This window comes from Hylobates moloch, unplaced genomic scaffold (genome assembly GCF_009828535.3).
Source record: "Hylobates moloch isolate HMO894 unplaced genomic scaffold, HMol_V3 SCAFFOLD_2, whole genome shotgun sequence".
Taxonomy (NCBI): domain Eukaryota; kingdom Metazoa; phylum Chordata; class Mammalia; order Primates; family Hylobatidae; genus Hylobates; species Hylobates moloch.
Window position 1 is genome coordinate 127,351,082 of NW_026652277.1, and position 10,198 is coordinate 127,361,279.

Below are 10,198 nucleotides of genomic sequence, written 5' to 3' on the forward strand. Positions count from 1 at the left end.
ATGAGCATTCAACAATGTGGAGAAGTTATGCCTCTTTCCAAAATGCTATCTGAAGGAAGTTTATAAACAAATAATTTCCATATAAATAGTTATTATTTATTGAAAATAACTCTCTTGTAGGACTTTAAAAATGTCCGAGAGGAAACCTTTCTCTCAAGCTGAAATCTAAGTGGATCACAGTCAGACAGAAACAAAACAAAGAAAACACCATTCTTAAAAAAGCTAAAAGGAAATACATTAGAATATTAAGTATCATTGCCTTTTGTTGTCAGATCAATGACGATTTCCCCCATCTTTCTATTTGTATAATTTCTGTATTGTCTATATATTTTTATCAAACCTGGATGGATGTATGATTTTGAAACACACTTCAACATCAACTATATCAGAACTATGATCACTGTCTTTAATATACATTTTTCAAATTTCTATTCAATATATTCATTAATTTTGACCTGCAGATACAGTGTACAGCTAAATCATTCTAGAGTTTTTATTTTCAGGATCAGATTTTTCTCAGGTATGCTACTGTGCTTTTTCCATGATATAAGGAATAATTAACAAAACTTTTTTTTCAGGCAGAATTTTTTTCCTATAGCAGTAGTTCTCAACTGTTAGTATGTATAAGAATCACTGGGGTGTTCATTAAAATGTAGATTCCTAAATTCCATCCTAGACTTACTGAACCAGAGCCTGCATAGAGCTCAGAGGCTTACTTTAAAATAAGAACCATAGGTGATTCTGATACAGCTGATCTACCACCTATACTATGAAAAAATAATTCTCTTTTATGTGAAACTCTAAAGTCTCAGTTAAGCATTTAAGAATTTGAGCAGATGATTCCTTATTTCTTGGGTGAAATCATGAATGTGTGCCTAGGCATTCCTGCAACCTGCATCTATGGAAAGGCAGTATGGTAGATACTGTTGGTTGGCTCCCTCAACCCCCCTCTCATCTTCTATTCCATTGGCTTCTACCATCTAGGCAAGGAAGCCAAGTCCAAATTAAATTCCCAGATTCCCTGCAAGTAGGGGTAGACAATGATACAATATTTTGCTCAATGAAATGTAGGTGAAAGTCTCTGGGAACTATCTATTTCTTGAATTAGAAATAAAAAGTAAAAGCTTGCAAGAGGAGACATTGTGTATGGATGCAGCAGCCACCTTTGGATTGTGAGGATGGAGTCAGATACTGGAGAGAAGTACAGGAGGAAAGAAGATGCTTGGGGCTTCGATGTCTTTTTAAGCAAACAAACCAGCCTGGGGCTCTTAGATATGCATAATACTGAATATATTTGTCAGAATGCATACCACTCAATATACTTGTCAGAATGAAACACATGCACATACGAGCTGTGAAATATGAATTGTGTAATTTTCATTAATTTCCCTTAGTCTTGCTTCTTTTATAAGCTCACAGCAGTTCCAAGCCCTTAACTGCTCCAGACTAGCATCCAGTTACAGGTATCTGAAGACCTTTTAGTTTGTAGGATGAGTTTCAGATTCAATACTAACTCTGCTTGAAAGCATTTGCAAGCCTCATTCTCACCACAGGTGGGTACCCTATGTTCCTGCTTTAAGCCCACTCTCTAGTCCTTGGAGTGGTTTTCATTGCCCATAGACTCCTTCTTGCCCTGCCCCATCCACCACATGAGACCTCTGAGGTAGGGCTTAAAGAGGTAATGCTCTTATATTTACATTTAAAATGCTCTTATATTTGCATTTAAAAATGGCATTGCACACCATAAAGATGAACTGTAAAATTCATGTTAATAATTTAAAAATTTAATTTAATTTTTCTTTACTTAGAGCAACAAAAATGTAGCATGACAAATTGAGAGAGAGACAATGGAAGAAAGGAAAAAGCATTATATTTTACTACCTTTAATGACACTTTTTTCCTGCTTTTTCAACAACATGCCCTACAAATTACATAGCCAGCTGTGCTCCTGTGTGCCAGTGCTGGGGCAGAGCAGACTCTGCTTTCCTACCACACTTGAAATTGTGGGATTTGGACTCAATGGCTGCTCTCTGGGGGCTCATCTCTCCATTCTCAGCCAGCTTCCATTTTACCAACATGTATATATACACATGCCCAAACAGACACATTAATGCACATGAGTAGAATTAAGAACTTGCCATCAGAGAAATGCAAATCAAAACCACAGTGAGATACCATCTCACACCAGTTAGAATGGCCATCATTAAAAAGTCAGGAAACAACAGGTGCTGGAGAGGATGTGGAGAAATAGGAACACTTTTACACTGTTGGTGGGACTGTCAACTAGTTCAACCATTGTGGAAGTCAGTGTGGCGATTCCTCAGGGATCTAGAAGTAGAAATACCATTTGACCCAGCCATCCCATTACTGGGTATATACCCAAAGGACTATAAATCATGCTGCTATAAAGACACATGCACACTTATGTTTATTGCAGCACTATTCACAATAGCAAAGAGTTGGAACCAACCCAAATGTCCAACAACGATAGACTGGATTAAGAAAATGTGGCACATATACACCATGGAATACTATGCAGCCATAAAAAATGATGAGTTCATGTCCTTTGTAGGGACATGGATGAAACTGGAAACCATCATTCTCAGTAAACTATCGCAAGGACAAAAAACCAAACACCGCATGTTCTCACTCATAGGTGGGAACTGAACAATGAGAACTCATGGACACAGGAAGGGGAACATCACACTCCGTGGCCTGTTGTGGGGTGGGGGGAGGGAGGAGGGACAGCATTAGGAGATACACCTAATGCTAAATGACGAGTTAATGGGTGCAGCAAAACAACATGGCACATGGATACATATGTAACAAACCTGCACATTGTGCACATGTACCCTAAAACCTAAAGTATAATAATAAAAAATAAAAATTAAAATTAAAAAATAAAATTAAAAATAAAAGAAAAAAAAAAAGAACTTGCTATCAATAAAGTTTAACCTGCTTCAGGCTCAGTTTCAGGGACCTCAGATGCTTCAGACTCCTCAGGTAACCATGACCCTCGAGTATCGTGAGATGCCTCAGGCTCTTCGTGAACTTCCGACTCATCACCTTCAATCTCCTCTTCATCCTCATTATCAGTCTCTTCAGCTTCTAAAAAAATTTGAAGAAATAAATTATCATTTGGTTGAAGTCAACAAATATTTATTGGTTGTTGATAAGTGCTGAAGCCAAACAAAGAATATGAAATGGTCCCTGCCTTCCTAGAGTATGTAGTTTAATGGGGGAGATAGAAAAATTATCTATATATTATAGCTATTCACATGTAGTGGTAAAGGATGATAGTCATCTGCTCAGAGTGCTATGTGAGTGCCAGACTAGGGGTTTATTCAAAAATGAAATGTTTGTGGCAGTTCCAAATATCCTTACAGTAAATCTAGAAATAGCCCAATGTCCAAAGAAAGGGCTACATTAGCACCATTCAATATAGTAGCCATTAGCTACATGTGGCTACTGAGTACTTGAAATGAGGCTAGTCCAAATTGATATATACTGCAAGTATAAAACATACAGTGAATTTTAAAGATTTAATATGAAAAACTAAATATAAAATATGTGACTTTTAGAAAATTTAAAGTTCCATGTGTGGCTTATATTATGTTTCTAATGGGTAGCACCAGGCTAGATTATATATATAATGATTGATTTTCTTACAGCTAACTAAAAATAATAAATCATGGAGTATATTAATCAATATATTAAATGTAAATATAAAATACAAAAATTAGCTGGGTGTGGTGGCACACACCTGTAGCCCCAGCTACTCAGGAGGCTAAGGCAAGAGAATCACTCGAACCCAGGAGGTGGAGGTTGCAGTGAGCTGAGATTGTGTCACTGCACTCCAGCCTGGGTCAGGGAATGAGACTGTGGCTCAAAACAAACAAACAAACAAACAAACAAACAACCCAGAACTAGTAGCTGGTTTAATAACTACCACAATTTTGGAACAGTGATAAACATAAAAAGATATGTAAAACTATAATGTAATATGAAAACATCTTCATTTCTTTTGGTGACAAAGTCAAGGTATTGCTAATACTATTGAGGTTTGTTGCCTATATTAATTGTGCATTGAAGGAAATAATAAATTTCAGTTAAATGTTAGTGAAAATAAATTCGGAATTATTTTCCAATTAAGTTCACACACCCCTGAATTTTACCCATAGACCCTAAGTTAAGAACTCCAGTCTTTTTTTAACGTCTGTCTTATCTTTTTTAAATTTTTTTATTCCAAAAGTTTTTGAGGAACAGGTGGTGTTTTGTTCCATGGAAAAGTTCTTTAGTGGTGATTTCTGAGGTTTTGGTACACCTATCATCTGCGCAGTGTACACTGTACCCAATGTGTTGTCTTTTATTCCTCATCTCCCTCCCACCTTCCCCGCAAGTTCCCAAAGTCTAGTATATCATTCTCATGCCTTTGTGCCCCCATAGTTTAGCTCTCACTTATAAGTGAGAACATACAATGTTTGGTTTTCCATTCCTGAGTTACCTCACTTAGAATAATGGTCTCCAACTCCATCCAGGTTGCTGCAAAAACCATTATTTAATTCCTTTTTATGGCTGAGTAGTATTCCATGGAATATATATATCTATATATATCTATATCTATATATAGATATATATAGATATATATATCTCACATGTTCTTTATCCACTCGTTGGTCGATGACATTTAGGCTGGTTCTATATTTTTTCAATTGTGAATTGTGCTGCTATAAACGTGTGTGCAAGTGTCTTTTTCAAATAATGATTTCTTTTCCTCTGGGTAGATAACCAGTAGTGGAATTGCTGGATCAAATGGTAGTTTTATTTTTAGTTCTTTAAGGAATTGCCATAGTGTTTTCCATAGTGTTGTACTGGTTTACATTCCCACAAGCAGTGTAAAACTGTTTCCCTTTCATCACATCCATGCCAACATCTATTATTTTTTGATTTTTTAATTATGGCCATTCTTACAGGAGTAAGATGGTATGTCACTATGGTTTTGATTTGCATTTCCCTGATAATTAGTGATGTTGAGCATTTTTTCATATATTCGTTGGCCATTTGTGTATCTTCTTTTGAGAACTTTCTATTCATGTCCTTGACCCACTTTCTGATGGGATTATTTTTTTTTTCTTGCTGATTTGAGTTGCTTGTAGATTCTGGATATTAGTCCTTTGTCAGATGCATAGTTTGTGAAGATTTTCTCCCACTCTGTGGGTTGTCTGTTTACTCTGCTGATTATTTCTTTTGCTGTGCAGAAGATTTTTAGTTTAATTAAGTCACGTCTATTTATCTTTTTGTTTTTGGGTTCTTGGGCATGAACTCTTTGCCTAAGCCAGTGTCTAGAATAGTTTTTTGATGTTATCTTCTAGAATTTTTATGGTTTCAGGTCTTAGATTTAAGTCCTTGATCCATCTTCAGTTGATTTCTGTATAAGGTGAGAGACAAAGATCCAGCTTCATTCTTCATTGTGGCTTGCCAATTATCCCAGCACCATTTGTTGAATAGGGTGTTCTTTCTCCATTTGATGTTTTGTTTGTTTGCTTGCTTTTTTCTTTGTCGAAGATCAGTTGGCTGTAAATATTTGACTTTATTTCTGGGTTCTCTATTCTGTTCCGTTGGTCTATGTACCTGTTTTTATACCAGTACCATGCTGTTTGGTAACTATATCCTTGAAGTATAGTTTGAAGTTGGATAATGTGATGCCTATAGATTTGTTCTTTTTGCTTAGTCTTCTTTGGCTATGTTGGCTCTTTTTGTGTTCCATTTGAATTTTAGGATTTTTTTTCTAGTTCTGTGAAGAATAATGATGGCATTTTGATGGGAATTGCATTGGATTTGTAGATTGCTTTTGGCAGTATGGTTATTTTCACATGCTCATGGATTCTACCCATCCATGAGTATGGGATGTGTTTTCATTTGTTTGTGCCATTCATGATTTCTTTCAGCAGTGTTTTGTCGTTTTCCTTGTAGAGATCTTTCACCTGCTTGGTTAGGGGTGTGTGTGTGTGTATATATATATATATATACTTTTTTTTTTGCAGCTGTTGTAAAAGGGGTTGAGTTCTTGATTTGATTCTCAGCTTGGTCATTGTTGTTATATAGCAGTGCTACTAATTTGTGTACATTAATTTTGTATCCCAAAACTTTACTGAGTTCATTTATCAGATCTAGGAGCTTTTTCGGATGAGTATTTAGAATTTTCTAGGTATATGATCATATCATCAATGAACAGCAACAGTTTGACTTCCTCTTTACTGATTTAAATGCTCTTTATTTCTTTCTTTTGTCTGATTGTTCCAGCTAGGACTTCCAGTACAATGTTGAATAGCAGTGGTGAAAGTGGGCATCCTTGTCTTGTTCTAGTTCTCAGTGGGAATGCTTTTAGCTTTTCCCCTTTCAGTATAATGTTGGCTGTGGGTTTGTCATATATTTCTTTTTTTTTTTTCTTTGAGACAGAATCTCACTCTGTCACCTAGGCTGGAGTGCAGTGGCATGATCTTGGCTCACTGCAACCTCTACCTCCTGGGTTCAAGCGATTCTCCTGCCTCAGCTTTCTGAGTAGCTGGGACTACAGGCACCCGCCACCACGCTCAGCTAATTTTTTGTATTTTTAGTAGAGACGGGGTTTCACCGTGTTAGCCAGGATAGTCTCAATCTCTTAACCTCGTGATCGGCCCGCCTCGGCCTCCCAAAGTGCTGGGATTGCAAGCGTGAGCCACTGTGCCAGGCCATAGATGGCTTTTATTACCTTGAGGTGTGTTCCTTTTATGCCATTTTGCTGAGGGTTTTAATCATAAAGGGGTGCTGGATTTTGTCAAATGCTTTTTCTGCATCTATTGAGACGATCATAGATTTTTGTTTTTACTTCTGTTTACATGGTGTATCACATTTATTGACTTGTGTATGTTAAACCATTCCTGCATCCCTGGTATGAAACACATTTGATCATGGTATATTATCTTTTTGACATGCTATTGAATTCAGTTAGTATTTTGTTGATGATTTTTGCATCTATGTTCATCAGGGATATTGGTCTGGTTCCTTTTTTTTTTGTTCAGATTATTTATTTATTACCTAGCCCATCCATTTTGATACAACTCACAAAAATACTACAGTGCAAAAAAAGAGAATGATAATTGAGAAAATTCAAGATATAAGGAAAACGTGAATGAGAAAAATGAAGCTATGACAGCCATTAAAACTGAGAATCAAAAATTAATATTGCAGCCACATCTCTGATGCTTTGCATTACTAAGATTGCACCAAAACTTTAAAAATCATGAAGCTTATTAAATCACATTGCTCTTCCTTTAATTTTAACAAGAATTAAAAATTCTTATTAATAATATATTTAAGAGCAAACATGTTTTTGTTCTTGAATAAATAATGTAAAATAATTATCATATCTTTATTATAGTCTTTTAAATATTTTAAATATGAGTAATATGGTATCAAGGTAGTACCTGTGTATAATAAATACCTCTGGAGGCTGATAGTAGAGAACACAACTGTAGGGAAAGCCTGACCATTAACTTTTGTTCTAAATAGTGAGGGTAGGGGCATGAGTAGATTTATATTTTGGTGACTGTGAGGAAGATGAATCCAAGGGGTAAGACCAGTTAGACAGTGACAGTAATACCCCAGATTAGAAATGATAAGGACATGGGGCAAAGAACAAATACAAAAGGAAAGTGGGGGCAAGTTCAAGAAATATTTAGGGGGGAAATCAATGATTTAATGGACATAACAACTGTCTTCGTTTTGCAAATTGTATCCAGGCCAACTTCCCAATGTGTGGACTCCATACAATTTCTAAAATATTTTGTCATGAGATATATCACACATGCAAAGGGTTTAGAGTATATATATGCACAACTTAAAGAATAACAGTAACACGAACAACCTTGCTTCTCTACCTTGCTTCAACTTAAGAAAGGGAATATTATGAGAAACTTAGAAGCCCCTGGCGGCCCCTCACCAATCAGAGCTGCCTTTTTTCTTCTAGAGCTAACCACTATGCTGAAACTTGTATTAAGCATTCTTTTGCTGTTCCTTAGGGTTTTACCATTTGTATTATATATAAAAAAGGTATCTCTAAACAACATATCGCTTAATTTTGCCTTTCACACCTTTTGCCTGCTTTTGTATATGGTTCCTTTTTGTTTAATGTCCTTTCCTGGTTTTTGGTATTAGAGTGATACTGGCTTCATAGAATGACTTAGGGAGGATTCCCTCTCTCTCTATCTTTTGGAATAGTTTCAGTAAGATTGGTACCAATTCTTTGAATGCCTGATATAAATCAGCTGTGAACCCATCTGGTCCTGGACATTTTCTTGTTGGAAATTTTTAAATTACTGTTTTCAATCCTGGTACTTGTTATTGGTCTGTTCGGAGCTTCTATTTCTTCCTGATTTAATCTAGAAGGGTTGTTTACTTCCAGGAATGTATCCATCTCCTCTAGATTTTCTAGTTTATGTGTATAAAGGTGTTCACAGTAGCCTTGAATGATCTTTTGTGTTTCTGTGGTATTGGCTGTAATATCTCCTTCCTTCCTTCCTTCCTTCCTTCCTTCCTTCCTTCCTTCCTTCCTTCTTCCTTCCTTCCTTCCTTCCTTCCTTCCTTCCTTCCTTCCTTCCTTTCTTCCTTTCTTTCTTCCTCTTTCTTTCCTTTCTTTTTCTTCCTTTTCTTTTTCTCTTTCTCTTTCTTTCTTTTTCTTCCTTTCTTTCTTTTTTTTTCTTTTTAGATAGCCTGTTGCCCAGGCTGGAGTGCAATGACACGATCTCAGCTCACTGCAACCTCTGCCTCCCAGGTTCAAGCAATTCTCCTGCCTCAGCCTCCCAAGTAGCTGGGAATACAGGTGCGCACCACCGCGCCTGGCTAATGTTTTAAAAATTTTTAGTAGAAACAGGGTTTCACCATGTTAGACAGGCTGGTCTTCAACTCCTGACCTCAGGTGATCCACCCACCTCAGCCTCCCAAAGTGCTGGGATTACAGGCGTAAGCCACCATGCCCAGCTAATTTTTGTATTTTTAGTAGAGACGGGGTTTCGCCATGTTGGCCAGGCTGGTCTCGAACTCCTGACCTCAAGTGATCCACCCTCCTCAGCCTCCCAAAGTGCTGGGATTACAGGCACGAGCCACCACACCTGGCCTCCTGTTTCATTTCTAATTGAGCTTATTTGAATCTTCTCTATTCTTTTTTTGGTTAATCTCACTAACGAGCTATCAATTTTGCTTATCTTTTCAAAGAACCAGCTTTTTATTTCATTTATCTTTTATTTATTTTTTTTTTGTTTCAATTTTATTTAGTTCTGCTCTGATCTTCATTATTTCTTTTCTTCTGTTTTGGGGATCTTGGGTTCAGGTTTGGGTTGGTCTTGTTTCTGCTGGGTTTGGGTTGCTCTTGCTTCTCTAGTTCCTTGGGGTGTGACCTTAGATTGTCTAGTTGTGCTCTTTCAGACTTTTTGATGTAAGCATTTAATACTATGAACTTTCCTCTTTGGACCAGTTTTGCTGTATCCCAGAAGTTTTGAAAAGTTGTGTCACTGTTATTGTTCAGTTCAAATAATTTTTAAATTTCCTTCTTGATTTAATTGTTGGCCGAAAGAACATTCAGGAGCAGGTTGTCTAATTTCCATGTATTTGTATAGTTTTGAGTGTTCCTTTTGGAGTTTATTTCCAATTTTATTCCACTGTGGTCTGAGAGAGTACTTGGTATAATTTTGATTTTCTTAAATTTGCTGAGACCTGTTTTGTGGCCTATTATATCATCTATCTTGGAGGATATTCCATGTGCTGATGAATAGAATGTATATTCTGCAGTTGTTGGGTAGAATGTTCTGTAATTATCTTTTAAATCTATTTGTTCTAGGGTATAGTTTATGTCCACTGAAAAACTCCAAGCTTAAAAGAAACTGTTGTTCATGTCCTTTGTAGGGACACGGATGAAACTGGAAATCATCATTCTCAGTAAACTATCGCAAGGACAAAAAACCAAACACCGCATGTTCTCACTCATTGGTGGGAATTGAACAATGAGAACACGTGGACACAGGAAGGGGAACATCACACTCTGGAGACTGTTGTGGGGTGCGGGGAGTGGGGAGGGATAGCATTAGGAGATATACCTAATGCTAAATGACGAGTTAATGGGTGCAGCACACCAACATGGCACATGGATACATATGTAACAAAC

General features: G+C 36.8%; 1 protein-coding gene across 2 annotated transcripts in view; it reads right to left on the reverse strand.

Moving 5' to 3' along the window:
* AK9 (adenylate kinase 9) overlaps positions 1 to 10,198 on the reverse strand; it is a 225,980-nt gene that overhangs the window by 90,804 nt on the left and 124,978 nt on the right. For both annotated transcript variants that reach the window (XM_032156454.2, XM_058435472.1), the window contains exon 21: positions 2,956 to 3,108. In XM_032156454.2, the coding sequence (XP_032012345.1) occupies positions 2,956 to 3,108 (153 nt within the window). The remainder of the gene's footprint in view (positions 1 to 2,955; positions 3,109 to 10,198) is intronic.